A 15,829-nucleotide genomic window follows, 5' to 3' on the forward strand; every position below is an offset into this window, starting at 1 on the left:
CCTGCTGCTGGCGCCAAAAAGTTTTGAAAAGCGGACAAGCCCCCTGATGTCCCACAGTGTGGAACTAGACACTGGGTCCACGGCCGAACGAAGGAAGGTGGGAATAGGCGGCGCCTGACCCTGGGCTCCCGCCACCACCGGCGGCCCGCTGGCGATCCGGCCCTGCTAGCGGCTAAGCCCGTGTCCCACTGCCCCCAGGGGTCGCAGAGCGTTTGGGCCCGACCAGGGCCCCTAACCCGGAGCGGGTGGTCCCGGCAACAAGCGCAGAAGACTCAGCCCCACGGCATGGACCAACCACGACCCGGAAGGCATCCGGGGCCTCGAGCCCGGGCCGACTCGTCGCTCCCGGATACGTCACATCCGGTCGGAACGAGCCCGGGTCGCTAGAGGTGAGCCGGCCGCTGCGGGGAGGGGCGGGGCCTCGGCGGGGCGGGGCCGGGGCCCCTGTGGGCGGGGTGGGATGGGGCGGGGCGGGGTGGGATGGGGCGGGGCGGGGCGGGGCAGGGCCCCGGCGGGCCCAGCTCGCAGGCGTCCGCCGGACCGGCAGGCGCTGGCGCCGGCGCCAAACTCCCGGGCCGCGGCGGCGGGTGAGCGCTCTGGGCCGGAAAGGGAGGGCGGAACGCAGCCTCTGGCCCCGGCCCGGGTCCGTGCTCGCCCGCTCGGGCGGCCGGGCCCGACGGGCGCGGCCGCAGGGCCTGGGAGTGGCGTGAGGGCCCGTAGCGCGATCCCGGGACCGCCCGGACGGGTCACCCGCCTGCCGACTGCAGGACGACAGCGAGAGCCCGGCGGCGGCGCGCCCCTCCCTCCTCGGTTCGCACTCGAGCTCTGTGCCCAACCCGGCAACTTCCGGAGTCCCAGGTAGGGAGGAGCCCCGGGTCGGCAATGCCAACTGCCCAAACACCGAACTCACGGCCTGTGTGGAAAAAGCGGCCGGCCCAGGGTTCCCTCCCCTGCCTTGGGGTGCATCTGCTCAAAGTCTTCCAGCCCCTCAAGCAGAAATGGTGTGGGATCTGGGCCAGACCTCTCTTGCAGTGACTCAAAGCCGCCAGCAGTACTGGAAGGACAGGGTGGATGGCCCTTAGCCTCCTCCCTCCCGGAGGGAGGAACCATCACACCACCCCGGTGGCTTCAGTCCTGGGTGCTGTCATCTTTTCCCTATGACTCCCCTCCACTTTGCTTCTCATACTCCCTCTGGTTTTCCTGCCTCCCTCTTCAGCGGTGGGATGCAAAGCTGGACCAAGGCCTCCAGGGTAAGTGACCCCCAAACTCCAAAGCAGCAGAGGTCATGGCATGCAGCGGGTAAGAGGGGACCTCTCCAGGGATGAGTTTTTGCTTAACCTGCCCATTCACCCTACTTCCCCTGCTCCCCAGGCTCAGATGACGGGGGACAGGGCCAAAGACTGATAGGATGTCGAGAGGCCAGAGCCTCTTCCAGGACTGGGACACTGCAATCAGGCACCGAGAGGAAAACGACGGTAGTGATGATAAACCACTGTGGCCCCATCCTGGTTGCCCCAGTTCCAGCAGGTGATGTGACTACAGGCTGGTGACAGCCCAAATTGAGAAGAGGAAGCAAGCAAACCTCTTTCCATCCCGAGGCACCTTCCCCCACTGGAAACACTAGGTCCCACTGGAAGTTCTGGGCTCTGGACCCTGAGCAGAGCCTCTCAGATGTGACACAGTGCTTCTAGCAGCTCAGATTCTGGGGACAGATGAGTTGGAGCTCTGACAGGAGGAAGAAAAGCACCTAGCAAGCACGTGGTCCTATTTGACCCCCTCCTGCTTCCCCTTCCAGCAGGCTCCCTGGAGAGAGAGGACCTGCCCCCCATCCCAGGACCCCCATCTCACCACCGTCCGCATGTAGGGTAGGCCAGGTAGCCACTGCAGCACCATTCATAACTCCACATCCATGGTAGACATCAGCCCCCAAGGCCCCACCGCACATGCCCCTTTGCCAGCTGCTTTCTTCCTGGCAGATGACAGTCAGGCACCCTTTGCTCTCACCAGACTTGTCTCCTTGGCATCCCCATGCAGCCTTTCAGAGATTTCATCCTGGTTGTGGTATAGCTGTGGCCCCTCTATAGCTCAAAGCCCGCGGGGAACACGCTAGTGGTGATGGGACTGCGGGGTGGCTCTCCCAAGTCCCTTGGTATCAGGACATTTCTGCATGTTCACTGTACTGCAAAAGCCCAGGGAGATCAGCAGGCTGAACAGGAACTCCTATGTGTAGGTGGCCCCTGTGGGCGAGGGATGGGAAACTCGGCGCAGGTACGCTGGAGGAGGGGACAGGCAAGTGGAACTTAAGGGTCAACACTAGCCATTGCCTTCTTGTCCCAGGGTTTGGGTCTAGGGCCTCTGCTGCGTGTCCCAGCAGGCGGGCTCACCGATCCCCTTGCTCCCGGCCTCACAGCTGGTCACCCTGACCAGCCACCTTTCTGTGTCCCGTCTGTCCTCAGGAAGAGCTCTGCCATCAAGGAGCACAGCACAGGGCCAGGCCCGGCCTACGGACCCTTCTCCGGACGGCCCAACGGCACCAGCGGGGCTGTTCTCCTAAGCCGCAGAGGGCCTGGCCACACTGTCCTCGGCGAAGAGCCATGGTGTTCAGGAGGGGCAGGAGCAGCTCCCAGTGGTGGCCTCGCCTGGGAGGGGGTGGCGGTTGCCGAGGTCCCCTAGGCATGCTCAGGGCTTCCTTGCTTCTGGCCAGCCTGCCTTTGGGGGCTGGGGGAACAGCCAGTGCCAACCTCAGCACAGCTCTGGGCCACAGGGTGCCCCTGACAGGGGGCCGATACTTGAGCATTGGGGACGGCTCTGTGATGGAGTTTGAGTTCCCAGAGGAGAGCGAGGGCATCATTGTGATCTCGAGCCAGTACCCGGGCCGGGGCAACAGGACAGGGCCTGGCCCCATGCTGAGGGTCACCTCCCTCGACACGGAGGTGCTGACCATCAAGAATGTGAGTGCCATCACCTGGGGCGGTGGGGGCGGCTTCGTGGTGAGCATCCACTCGGGCCTGCCTGGGCTAGCCCCGCTCCACATTCAGCTCCTGGACCCCCATGAGGCCCCGCCCATGCTAATTGAGGAACGGAGAGATTTCTGCATCAAGGTCTCACCTGCCGAAGATGCTCCCGCCACCCTCGGCGCCGACCTGGTCCACTTCTCGGAGAACCCGATTCTCTACTTGCTCCTGCCTCTGATCTTTGTCAACAAGTGTTCATTTGGGTGCAAAGTGGAACTCGAGGTTCTGAAAGGGCTCCTGCAGAGCCCCCAGCCCATGCTGCTGGGCCTGCTGGGCCAGTTTTTGGTCATGCCCTTCTATGCTTTCCTGATGGCCAAGGTCTTCGTGCTGCCCAAGGCCCTGGCTCTAGGCCTCATCATCACCTGTTCGTCACCCGGCGGCGGGGGGAGCTACCTCTTCAGCCTCCTCCTCGGAGGGGACGTCACCCTGGCCATCTCCATGACGTTCATCTCGACGGTGGCTGCCACCGGTTTCCTGCCATTGTCCTCCGCCGTCTACAGCCGCCTGCTCAGCATCCATGAAACGCTCCACGTGCCCATCTCCAAGATCCTGGGGACCCTGCTGTTCATCGCCATCCCCATAGCAGCCGGCGTGGTGATCAGGTCCAAGCTCCCCAAGTTCTCCCAGCTGCTGCTGCACGTCATCAAGCCTTTCAGCTTCGTGCTGCTCCTGGGTGGCCTCTTCCTGGCCTACCGCATGGGGGTCTTCATCCTGGCGGGTGTCAGGCTCCCTATCGTGCTGGTGGGCCTCACGGTGCCCCTGGTCGGCCTCCTGGTGGGCTACTGCCTGGCCACGTGCCTGAAGCTGCCGGCGGCACAGCGGCGGACGGTCAGCATTGAGGTAGGGGTCCAGAACAGCCTGCTGGCCTTGGCCATGCTGCAGCTGTCCCTCCGTCGCCTTCAAGCCGACTACGCCTCCCAGGCCCCCTTCATTGTAGCGCTGAGCGGCACCTCGGAGATGCTGGCCTTGGTTGTTGGCCACCTCATCTATAGCAGCCTGTGCCCAGTCCCCTGAGGCCCCTGGGTCCAGCTTCCACCACGCGTCGCCCGCGGCCTCCAGCCACCGCCCCCACAGCTCTCGTGTACCAAAGGCCTTTGGCTCTCATGCACTATGCACTCAGAAAACAATCCAGGCTTATTTTTTTTACCGGTTTTTTATTCTCCAGCTTTCAGTGCCAAAGAGGCCACGCTGAGTTAGGTAGGTGGGCACTGCTCAGAAAATATATTTCAATAAAAGAGAGAAGCAAGCTCGGGTGCCTCCCAGTCTTTGACCTTTGGGGCCTGGGGAGTGGGGTAGGAACAGTGCGGCTGGGTAGATGGTGGGCCAGGGTGGAGGAGTGGCGTGGGTGGCAGTGGTGACCCGTGCACAGACTTTCTGTCTCAACTCTCCCTCCCCACGCATCCCCTCTCTGGGAGAGGCGGGCCCTGCCGTTCTAGAAGGAGCGTGGGAGAATGAGGGCAGAGGCCGGGCTCCGCAGCCAGCTCCCAAACTCAGTTTTCTGCGGCCAGACTAGAAAAGAGGAGGCAGAAGGCCCCGCGAGCAGCGGGGCAAGCTTGGCAGGGCCGGGCCACTACGTGGACTCCCGAGAGGGAGAGTCGGGGTTCGCGCCGACTCGCCCCGTCAGTCGGCCGGGGGCGGCCCCCTCCCCCTCCCAAACCCCAGCTCCCCTACGAAGCCGATCCGGCCCCACTCGCTCCTCCTCCCTCCCGTGGCAGGCGAATCCGTCGGCCCGGGCGTTCGCGAGGCCCGACGCCAAGGTGACTCCTCCGGCGCCGGGGGCGGGGAGGAGGGGGGGGGGGGGGCCGGGCCCCGGCGCGCGGGGCGGGGCCGGGGCGCGCCCCTCGCGCTGCTTCCGGCAGCGGCGGGCGGTTCCGGCGCGCGCCCGGGGCGGCGGCGCGCAGCGGGGGGCGGTGGGGCGCGCGCCGGCCGCAGTGGACGCCGCCGCGGCCGCCATGCAGCTGACGGTGAAAGCGCTCCAGGGCCGTGAGTGCAGCCTGCAGGTAGCGTCGCGGGTCCCCGCCGGCCTGCCGGCTCGCGCACTCACCACCCCCTGGGCGTGGGGTCGGGCCGAGGGCGGGGACCGGCTAGGGGTCGGGGGGGGGGGGGGGGGTGGGGGGGGGCGGCCGGGAGAGCCGCCGTCTGCGGGGGCCGCGGCCTCAACTCCTGCCTCCTGCCCTCGTCCCGGCCAGGTGTCGGAGGACGAACCGGTGTCCACGCTGAAACATCTGGTCTCCGAGAAGCTGAACGTCCCGGTGCGCCAGCAGCGGCTGCTGTTCAAGGGCAAGGCCCTGGCAGGTACCCGGCAAGAGGAGACGCCCAGGGAGCCCCGCAGGAATTCAGGGGGCGGGGTGCCTAGGCCGAGCCCGAGGAGCAGTGTGATGGCTAGAGTGCTGGCCACTCTACCTTCGGGGAGGTGACTGAACCCTCCTCAGATGCCGCAGAGCTGCGCTGCGCGTAACGATTCCATCAACCTCTCTTTGGCAGATGGGAAAAGACTCTCCGATTACAGCGTTGGGCCCAATTCCAAGCTCAACCTAGTGGTCAAACCTCTGGAGAAGGTGTTACTGGAAGAAAGCGCTGCCCGGAGACTGGCTGAGGCCCCGCCGCCACCCCCACCGGCCTGGCAGCTGATCTCCAAAGTCTTGGCCCGCCACTTCAGCGCAGCAGATGCCAGCAGAGTCCTGGATCAACTACAGAGGGTGAGAACGGTAGCCCAGGACATCCGCTCCCGGCCCGGCTGCTCCCGTCCCCTGACTCTGTCTTAGTGTACCCCCCCCATTGGCACCCCCGAATCCTCCTGGCCTTCTCTCCTCAGGATTACGAGAGGTCCCTGAACCGCCTGACGCTGGATGACATCGAACGCTTGGCTAGCCGCTTTCTGCACCCCGAAGTAACTGAAGCCATGGAGAAGGGGTTCTCCAAATAAGATTCTCAGTGCGGGGAGGAGCCCAGCCAGGCTACAAGCTGCATGTAGCATTAAACGTGTTCTCCCGTCGCAATCTGGCTCATAATAATAGTAATACCTGGCAGTACCTGGGTGTCCACGCCTGGCTCTTGCCTGGGTTTGCTCCCACGCCTCACACGAAAGGTAAGACAACGAGGCTCCCAGCAGTGAAGTGAGGGAGCCAGCATCTGAGTCCAGCCGGATTCTAAAAATGCCTCCCGAGTGCCCAGGGAAAACAGGGGCCCTTCGGAAGGGTTCCGACGGACGGCCTTTGGCAAATCTTGTTTAGCCCGCTGAGAACAAATCCTCTAGCGACTCCTCTTGACGCCTGAGAAGTGAAGCTGCTGGCGCCTGCTGCCCAATCCTGTCACCTGACCTCTGACAGGTGCGGCATTGGCAGGAGGCCAAGTGACAGCCAGCCCCGGGCTGCCCTTCCGCTGCCACAGCCAGTGGGCGCTCGACAAGGAAAAGCGGGCTGGGGAGTCAGGGACCTGTGTGGTATGACCTCAGACGAGTCCCTGTGCCACGTGGGTCCCTAGGTGTTAACTCTGCCCAGTGAGGGCCGCTCTCGAAACCTCCATTTCCTTCATTCTTACCCAGTCTTGGGGTGAGGGGCCTGCACCACTCCGTCCACCCCACGCTCTGTAAGCAGGCCCCAAACGGAGCAACGGCCAAGCGTGGCCCAGAAATGCGACGGCCCGGCCCTTCGCGTCACAGCCCTTCGCTACTCCCTCTGCTTGTCTCCGCCTGGACATGGGCATTTCTCACCTCTTAGGGATGACAGGTGACTGACTCGAGGCCACTCAGCCTTGGACAGGCCCCCACACCCTGCACTCACCCACGGTGTGGAAGTGGACCCCTTCCCCTGCCACACGTACAGGGGCTTTCACTTTGCACACCCCTCACTGCCTGAAGGGAAACCTCAGGGCGCTGGGAAGGGGGCAGAAGCGTGGGCTGGTGGCACCGAGCCTCCCACCTTGCCTGATGTGCGGGCACTAGAGGTCATCTAGTCACCAGCTCCTTGGAGGAGGACACCTAGGTCGGTCGAGGCTAGAAGGAAGCCACTCTCCTGCCTGGTCCTCATGGGGTGAACGCTGGGTCCCCAGGCTTTGAAGAGCAGACAAGTCCCTGGCTCTGCCTGAGAGCTGGGAGTATAGCAAGCAGCTCGTGTGACTTACCAATGCTCCCGTCTTATTTTCAGTCAGGAAACGTTTGTTGAAATTTTGAATCCCATTAAAGGTGAACGTGAAACTGACTTGTATCCGAAAGGAACAATATTAGCCAGGCTGCTTTCGGTTTCCAATGATTGGTTTAACCATGAAAGAAATTGGTCTAAACGATAAAGGAAACAGTTTACAGAACTGAGAAGTCCCCGGGATGTTGGCAGCAGATGAACAATTTCACCAAACGCCTAGTGTCTTCCTGCCTCCCCTCTGGCTCTCCACCCCAGGCTGCTGCCTCAGGATCGGAAGATGGCGGCCTGCGGTTTCCGCCAAACCTCTAGTTTGCACCCAGCCGGGAGCACCGCCTCGGCCTGCGGTGTAGCTTCCTTCTCTGACGCCCCCAGCCAATAAATGCTGTCTTTCATTGGTCAGAAGCACGTCCCGTTCTGATGATTTTGGCCGGGGGTGGGGTGGGTGGTGGGAGGCCAGCCCCCTGGGTACCCACGAGCTGTGGGAGGGAGCGGGGGATTCTCAACCAAAGCCAGGGCTGGATGGCGGCCTGGGGCAGCAACTGCCCACTGCAGGGGTGCGACACGGATGCGCGTTTCAGCCAGACCCTAGAGATGGTCGCTGAGTCCCTTGTGCCAGCGCCTCGTGGCTCAGGAACCACAAGAACCCTCTGGTGATTAGGAGCGGGCCAGTGGATAGTTGGACACGGGGGTTGGGAACTCAGCCGGGAGATCAGGATGGACATGGAGGCAGGAACGAGGTGTTCAGGATGCATGGTGGGAGCCTGATGGAAGAGCTGACTGGGACCCCAAGCCCTGTGCGGCCTCCTATAGTGACGTTCAGGAGTTAGGTGTGGACAGGACGTCCTAGAGTCTCTGAGGACAGATGAGGGGGCTTCCCAGAGAGTGTAGCCGGCGAAGAGGAGAGAGGGCTGGGCCTCGAAGCATTCCACCCACAGGAGATGCAGAAAAGGCCAAGGAACATCCCGACACGGAGCCACAGGGAAAGCTCAGGATGACGGGCCAACAATACCGTTCCAGAAAGGAGGAGGGGTTGTCCACTACTGCCAAGAGGCATTAGTAACAAGATGGTCGCCGGTGATGTTGGGAAGCAAGAAGCAGCTAGCTGCAGGCTGGCGAGGAGAGAGGGTGGTGCCAGTGACAGGGGATCCCGCATTCTGGAAGCTTGTCTGCAGAAGTGGGCGGTGATGGGCAGGCAAGGGAGGGAAGATGAGAGGGGTGGGTGCTGCAGGGCTGGGAGGATGCTTCAGGCCACAGCCTGCCTCAGTCAATGCCGACAGCACTCAGGCAGACTTTTAACAGGACGCAGGAGGCCGCCTTGGCCTCTCTAAACTCTCTGTTCTCCGTAGGCAATCAAGCAACAATAGTTTTGGAAGAGCCCAGGGCAGTTGTCTCGTAGAATGTCCCAGAGTCTGGATTTGCCCGATTCCCTCCGCGTTAGATTCAGCTCAACTGCTATGACCAGTTGCTCTGCCCTTTCCCTCCCCCAGCAGCTTCAGGAGTCGCGGGTGGGGCTGCGCCGTCACCGGGGAGGCTCATTCTGGTCACATGGTCAAGGTTGTGGCCGCCACACCTCTCCCTCACAAAGGTGCGTTTTCCTGTCCTAAAGCACCAGGAGTCTGCGGTAATAAACACCTCGGGCCCGTGTGCCTGTGTTGTTCCCCAGCAATCTCTAACGGTTTTACCAGACGATGCCGACCCTTGCCTGAACGAATTGTACCGACGGCTTCAAACTTGCGGTTTGCCAGGGCTCGCGTTCTACAGTGATTAGTTAGCAGCATTTCTCACGAAAGAGCTTTTCTTTCTCCGGCTCTTTTTTCTTGATTACCGTGGTGGATGCATTGGGCTTTTTTATCCAACAACTTAGAATCCAAAAGTTATGTTTTGGGGGGTAACTTTTATTGGGCTATAGCGTGCATGCGGTCACGTGCATTACTCATCAGAGTACCGCTCAATGGATTTTTAAAGTAAATAACACCCATGTATCCATCCCCTCCGGATCAAACCACAGAACACTGCCAACACTCCAGCACCTTCCCTGGCGCCGCCTTCCCAGTCATACTCCTCGCCAAAAGGTCTAACATCCTTTTGAATGATCAAACTGTTCTAGCCGTGGTTCTTTCTGGTGGGCCCCTGTGTCCCTCTGACATGCCTCCTCCTTTTGTATTTCAAGCGCTTCCTTACTTTTTGGCACTACGAAGCGCTCCGGGCTCATCATGTATTTTTTTTCCTGCCCCAGCTCTGGAATCACCCATCACTCCAGGAAGCTCTGGTTCCTTTTAGTGGAGAATGACATGGAGAAAGCAAGGCTTGGGTGTAGGGTGTGTTCATTGCTACTGGAGGGTCATCGCTTCTAAACCCTTTCACCGGACAAAACAAGGAAATATGTATGTTTAAGCTCATACTGCAATCCAGCATCACAGTCCTTTCTCACCGTTCGTCATTCCACAGAGAGAATTCTGGTTGCTGACAACAGCGATGTATTTACTCATTTGCTGCACTGGGCAGTCTACCTTAAAGGACACCCCAAATGGCCTCACTGCAACCTCATGACTACCATTGCTGACGGCAAAAATACTAAGAGTAAGGTCAATTCTTGTGTCCTTAGAATATAATGCCCTGAAGGGATATACAAGCAGAAAGCGGAGTTAAAATCACCTGAATTTTCTCTGGGTGGTTTTATTATCATTTGGATGTGTAGTTAGGCTCCTGTGTTTGTTTTCATTTGTTTTTGTTTGTATTCAACTTTTGCATTTCGGTTGTTTTTAGCTCTTTCAAATGTACTTTCGAACATGTAAGCTATTTATGTGGTTCAAAGTCAAAACTGTACAAAATGGTACGATCCAAGAAATCCCATGCCCATTTTGACCCCTATAGGGGACTATTTTCATTAGTTTCAGGTTTCTCCTTCCTGTTTTTTTTTCTAATAAACATGTGTGTCTGTGAGAGACAGAGACACAGAGACAGAGAGAGAGTGTGTGTCCTTTGCATTCTTTTTTTTTTTTTTTTTTTACACAACAATATATCCCGGAAATCATTTCATTTTTCATTATGGATTCTTTTTTTTTTTTTTTTTTTTAATTTTTTTTTTTAACGTTTATTTATTTTTGAGACAGAGAGAGACAGAGCATGAACGGGGGAGGGGCAGAGAGAGAGGGAGACACAGAATCGGAAGCAGGCTCCAGGCTCTGAGCCATCGGCCCAGAGCCCGACGCGGGGCTCGAACTCACGGACTGTGAGATCGTGACCTGAGCTGAAGTCGGACGCTTAACCGACTGAGCCACCCAGGCGCCCCTCTTTTTTTTTTTTTTTTTTTTTTAACTGCTGTCTGGGGTGATTGTATGAATGCACCATAGTTGATTTCACTAGCTTCCTGCTGATGGACTTGTACCTTGTGCCCCATAGTTTCCTATGACGACTTACGTTACAAGGAGTCACTTTGTGCATACACTGTTACATATCTGTGAAGTAACTGCCTATATGAGAGATTGCAGGGTCCACACAGCCATGACTCTTGTACTTAATACTCTCATTCAACAAGCAACAAACCACCTACTGAAGAAACTGCACTGAACAACAACAAAAAGGTACCAGAGACGATATATGACCAATATAGAAGAAAACAAAACCAGATTATCATTTCAGATTATGAAAAATTCTATGCAGCAGACTAAAATGGGCAAATGTGATGAATCATGCCTGGGGGTAGGATGTTAGACTGGTGACCCAGCAGGCCTTTCAAAGGTGACACTGGAGCCAAGATCTTGAAGACAAGGAGGAGCCAGCTATGGGAAAGTTTGTGGAGTCTTCCAAATAGAAGAATAAATTCAAAGTGGTAGGGCAGGCCACCCTTGGTCAGGAGCAAAGGGCCCCCCAGGCTGCAGAGAATGAGGCAGCAGACAGGTGACGGTACACGATGGATGAGCGGGAAGCCAGGTGACACAGTTTTATCAACTACATCAAGGAGTTTGAATATGATTCCAAGGGCAATGGGAGATCATTTTAGGATTTTAAATAGGTAAGTGATGTTATGTGATTTATATTAAAAATTAAGACAGGTGCCTGGGTGGCTCGGTTGGTTAACCATCTGACATCAGCTCAGGTCATGATCTTGTGGGTCATGAGTTTGAGCCCTGCGTCGGGGTCTGTGCTGACAGCTCGGAGCCTGGAGCCTGCTACGGATTCTGTGTCTCCCTCTCTCTCTCTGCGCCTCCCCTGCTCATGCTCTGTCTCTGTCTCTCAAAAATAAGTAAATGTTTAAAAAAAATTTTTTTTTAACTCTTTTTGATCGTAGGGGTGTCTGGCTGCCTGGTTCGTTGGGTAGAGCATGCGCCTCTTGGCCTGGGTGTGTGTGGGAGGGGGGTCGTGAGTTCGAGCTTCATGTGGGGCACAGAGATCACTTACAAAATAAAATTAAAAAATTAAAAACACTAAAGGTCATGTAAAGTCACTGTGAACCTTTTGGGGGAGAAATACACAAAAAAGAAGTTAGGACCACCCTCAATCCCACCACACAGAGATACAAAGTATTTACACTTCAGGCAACCGTTGCAAGATTTCCGTGCACATTTACAGTAGCTTCCTAAGTTGGGATTTTAGTGATTTCCCTTTTGCATCGTGGTTTTTCCTATGCGACCGCATCCCTGTTCTCCATGGCCACTAACTACTTTAGCTCCAGTCGCCATCCCTTCCCTCCTTGCCTCCTACTGGCAGGCTTGCCCCCCGGCGGGAGCCCCTTCGTGACCTTCCCAGACCGCCGATCTGATCCGCACCTGTGCTCAGTCGCCCCCTCCATAGGCCGCTTTGGCGTGTCCACCTGTACCGGGGAAGGGGAAGGGGACGGGGTGCGGGGCCGTGTCCGTCTGGGCTGTGGCCCATCTCCCTCCACGAGGACTGGAGGTCCTGCTGCGAGGTCGTGGAGCCCCACGTGCTGGGGACACTGAGCCCAAGGAAGAGACAGGGCCCTCTGGACAACAGGCCGTGGTGTCTGGCGGCCTCCCACGAGGTCTGGGGAGGGGCTAGGGGTGTGGGGAGGGGGTGGAGCTGAGGTAGGACTGGTTTGCGTGGGTGCAGTGGGGTCACACGTCACAGCGCGTGGCGACTATTGGTGAGGGAGCAGCTGCTGGCTAGGCTGCCAACGGCGGGGTCTCCGGGAGCCCAGGGCAGAGCTGGCTGCGGGGCAGGGGACGCGGGGGCGGAGCTGGCTGTGGGGAAAGGGGCGCAGGAAGCAGTTCTGGGCCCAGGAGGAGCACAGGGGGGTCCGTTTGCGCAGGCGCTCCTGGGAGCCGGGTTGCTTTGGACGCTTGGGGGCGGAGCCTTAGGAGGGAGCCCTCATTGGCTAGGAGGACAAGGGTGGGGCGGGGGTAGTCTCTAGGGGCTCCTGGCCGAGCTGGCTGGGCGGGAACCAGGCAGGCGCCCAAGGCAATGGCCGGGAGGTGGGGGTGGGGAAATGTTGGCCTTGGCGCTCCCGGGAGGCCGGGGTGACTTGCGTGGGCTTTATGAGGAAGCGCTCATAGTCTAGGTAAGCCAGGGGGTCTCCCAGGGCCCAAGGGCGAAAAGGCCGGCTGGGCGGGCACCGGCCGCAGGCCTGGCGGCCTCACTAGGAACCCTAGGAGCCCGTTGGCGCAGGCGCCTGGGGGTGGCGTCGAGCTGTGATAGGCGGGGCTTCCGCAGCCAGGGTCCCAGAGAGCCTGGGAAAGCGTCGCTTTGGCGGGAACCGGCCACGCGCCCGGCAGCCTCCCGACGGCCCGTTTGCGCGTGCGCGGGGAGGGCGGGGTCGGCGCGCGGGGCGGAGCTTCGGGAAGGAGATGCAGCCCCTCAGCCGCCCGCCGACTGGGCGAGCGGCCGGGCCTGTGCTCGAAGGGCGGGGTCTGAGGCGGAGCGCGGCGACCATGCAGGCGGCAGCCGCAGACGCCGGCGGCCCGGCGGGCGGCGCCGACAACAGCCGGGAGGGCCAGGGCCAGGGCCAGGGCGGCTGTGGCGGCCTTTGCAGCGCAGGCACGGAGGCCGCGGTCGCCGGCGCAGCTCCGCGTGTCCCGCGACCACAGCACGCCCCGGGGCCAGGCGGAGATGCCCTCTCCACGACCGGAAGGCCGGAAACCCGAACACACATATTGTATCCTAGCCGAGGGGACGGCGGGGCATGGGCAGGGGGCGGAAAGGGAGAGGAGCCGCGGTAACCTGCGGGGCGTGGGGCAAAGACCTGAGATCTCCAGGGGTGGCTGGAGAGAGGTGGGGGAGGAGGAAGGAAGGAGAGCAGGGGGGAAACGGGTTCCCGGGGGCGGTGGGCGGACACGGGCCTGGTAACGGGGTGGCCGCGAGCCATTAGGGCCGGGAGTGGGTGGCCTCGTCAGGGTGGCCTGAGAAGGGGGCTCAGGCCCTAAGTGAGTAGTGGTGGTACTTTAACCGAATCTGCACCCAGCGCCCTCGGCGTGCCTTTCCCGTCCCAGTTGGAGGCGGAGATCGCCTGTGCGTCCTTGGCCCCAGATCGCGAACCGCACGGAGGCATTGTGGAGAAGCAGCTCACCGTAACTGACAGCGTCCTGGCCGTGTAAGTTCTGGAAGGGCCGGGGTCGGGGTGGCTGCAGGTGGCGGGTCGTCTCCACGGGGGGGGGATGCTCTGCTGGAGCTGTGAGCACTAGGTGCGGGGAGGGGGCCCCGCAGGCTCTAACACCTGCACCTGTGGAGGGGGGTGCTCCTGGGGGGAGAAGGGTGCGAGGGATGGGTGCCTGGGGGGGGGGGGCGGAGCGAGGAAGGGGAGGAGCCACCACCTCCAACTTGATTGCCTTTTCTCTCTCAGCCGCTGGAGAGCTGAAAACTCTCGCCTCCTCCGAATTTCCATCATCAACTTTCTTGACCAGCTTTCCCTGGTGATTCGGACCATGCAGCGCTTCGGGCCCCCCGTTTCCCGCTAAGTCTGCGCTGGCGAAAGGGGGCTAAGGTCTAGCCTCGTGTCCCCCGTCTGGCGTCTGGGCGGTCCGTCCTTCCTAGGGCAGTGATTCCTGCACTAGCTGCCACCTGAGGTTGGGGGCCTGCCTGGTCTTCTGAGGGCCATGAGGGCCCGAGCCCTTGGGCACTCATGGTCCCCTTGTTTTGTTTGCCATTTGAATGTTTGCTACTGCAGAGAATAAAACTGAGCTTTGCTATTCCGTGTTCCTTCTCAGTTGTGGCACCCCCGGATAGTCTTCCCTTTGTCCTCAGGTGGGGGGCGGGGCGGCTTCTGGGATGTCGACGTGCAAGTCTTAGAAGGTGATAGAAGGTAGTGTGGGAACTGGCAGAACCCACGTGCGTCCTGTCCTTCGGTATCAAGGACTCTCAACATGTGGGAATATGCCCGTCGTTTGCACGTTTCGCATTACTCCTGATACCTTTCATCTAATGTGAACTTTTTATCCAAACTCTTCAAAAATATTGAATGAGTCCAGGAAAGATGCATTAAGGGCACCTGGCAGGCTCAGTCGGTTGAGTGTCTGACTTTGGCTCAGGTCGTGATCTCAGAGTTGGTGAGTTCCAGCCCCGTGTCAGGCTCTGTACTGACAGCTGAGGGCCTGGAGCCTGCTTTGGATTCTATGTCTCCCTCTTTCCTCTGCCCCTCCCTTGCTCAGTCTCTGTCTCTCAAAAATTAATAAACAAATTTTTTTTATAAAAAGAAAAGATGCATTATAATATTCTAATGTAACTACTGAACGTTTAAATTGCTTTCACCTTTTTGCCCTATTCTAGGTAATGACTCAGTGGAACTCTTGCATATGACCTTGCACAAATGATTGCTTCCTTCCACTAGGTTAAAAGAGGTACAATTAGTGGGTAAATATTTAGTATATTTTTTAAAGCTCTGTCAAGACTGCAAAATTAGTCTCCAGAAAACGTACCTACCACTCTGCCAGAATGCTGGTTTTGCTACACCTTGTCACTGCTGGCTCTGGCAAAATTTGAAAACAAAATTCATTTGGGGGTGCCTCTGGCTCACTTGGTTGACTGTCCTACTCTTGATTTCGGCTCAGGTCATGATCTCAGTTTGTGAGATGACAGTGGGGAGCCTGCTTGGGATTCTCTCTCTGCCCGCCCCTGTTCATGTGCACACTCACCCTCTCAAGAAAATAAACATTTAAAAATAATAATTTGGGGCACCTGGGCGGCTTAGTTAAGTGTCCAACTCGATTTGGGCTCAGGTCATGACCTCATGGTTTGTGAGATCAAGACTGAGCCCCGTGTCTCCCTCTCTCTGCTCCTTCCCCACTCACAATCTTTCTTTCAAAATTAAAAAAAAAAACATTTTAAAAAATCCTTAAAAAATAATTTAAAGATTAGTTTGCACGAGAAGAGCAAACAACCCAGAAACACTAGAATCAGAGCGTTGAGGCTGACTGGCCTTAGCTCAGTGAGGAAAAGTGCTGGACAACCGTCAGCCTTTTGGTGGAAGGAGTGCACTCCCCGTGACACAAAAGGTCTCCTGCAGACTTGTCAAACCCAGCAATTCTGGCAGCTCTTTGGTGGACAGACGCCATGGGGTTTTCTCCATGGGTGATCGTGTTTTCTCAGGATAAAGCCAGTTCTATTTCCTCCTTTCTGACCTGGGTACCTTATAGCGGAGAATTTGTGTGGGTTGGGTTTCCCCGCTTCTCTGTGTGCCCGTTGGCTGTAGACCGGATGCCGGACATGATTCTCCTCGGGTGCTGG

General features: G+C 58.6%; 3 protein-coding genes across 11 annotated transcripts; all 3 read left to right on the forward strand.

Moving 5' to 3' along the window:
* Nucleotides 1–487: 487 nt before the first annotated feature.
* On the forward strand, nt 488–4,261 carry SLC10A3 (solute carrier family 10 member 3). Of its 9 annotated transcripts, none has more exons than XM_081794090.1 (5): nt 488–1,250; nt 1,372–1,527; nt 1,796–1,874; nt 2,457–2,951; nt 3,039–4,261. In XM_081794090.1, exons 2-5 carry the CDS (start codon nt 1,409–1,411, stop codon nt 4,026–4,028), a joined length of 1,683 nt encoding a protein of 560 aa, XP_081650216.1. In that variant the 5' UTR covers nt 488–1,250; nt 1,372–1,408; the 3' UTR covers nt 4,029–4,261. The 9 variants fall into 9 exon arrangements, with proteins under 9 accessions (XP_081650216.1, XP_081650213.1, XP_081650215.1 ...); XM_081794087.1 differs by having other exon boundaries at nt 488–858; nt 1,217–1,250; nt 2,457–4,261; XM_081794089.1 differs by having other exon boundaries at nt 1,796–1,865; nt 2,457–4,261.
* Nucleotides 4,262–4,872: 611 nt separating this feature from the next.
* Nucleotides 4,873–7,555, forward strand: UBL4A (ubiquitin like 4A). The gene is made up of 4 exons (XM_081794346.1): nt 4,873–5,014; nt 5,204–5,309; nt 5,499–5,713; nt 5,830–7,555. The coding sequence occupies exons 1-4, from the start codon at nt 4,967–4,969 to the stop codon at nt 5,938–5,940; spliced, it is 480 nt and encodes a 159-aa protein (XP_081650472.1). The 5' UTR covers nt 4,873–4,966; the 3' UTR covers nt 5,941–7,555.
* Nucleotides 7,556–12,915: 5,360 nt separating this feature from the next.
* On the forward strand, nt 12,916–14,295 carry LAGE3 (L antigen family member 3). Its single transcript, XM_081792439.1, has 3 exons — nt 12,916–13,265; nt 13,572–13,700; nt 13,950–14,295. The coding sequence occupies exons 1-3, from the start codon at nt 12,958–12,960 to the stop codon at nt 14,062–14,064; spliced, it is 552 nt and encodes a 183-aa protein (XP_081648565.1). The 5' UTR covers nt 12,916–12,957; the 3' UTR covers nt 14,065–14,295.
* Nucleotides 14,296–15,829: the final 1,534 nt, after the last annotated feature.

Source organism: Panthera onca, chromosome X (genome assembly GCF_046562875.1).
Source record: "Panthera onca isolate mPanOnc1 chromosome X, mPanOnc1 haplotype 2, whole genome shotgun sequence".
Taxonomy (NCBI): domain Eukaryota; kingdom Metazoa; phylum Chordata; class Mammalia; order Carnivora; family Felidae; genus Panthera; species Panthera onca.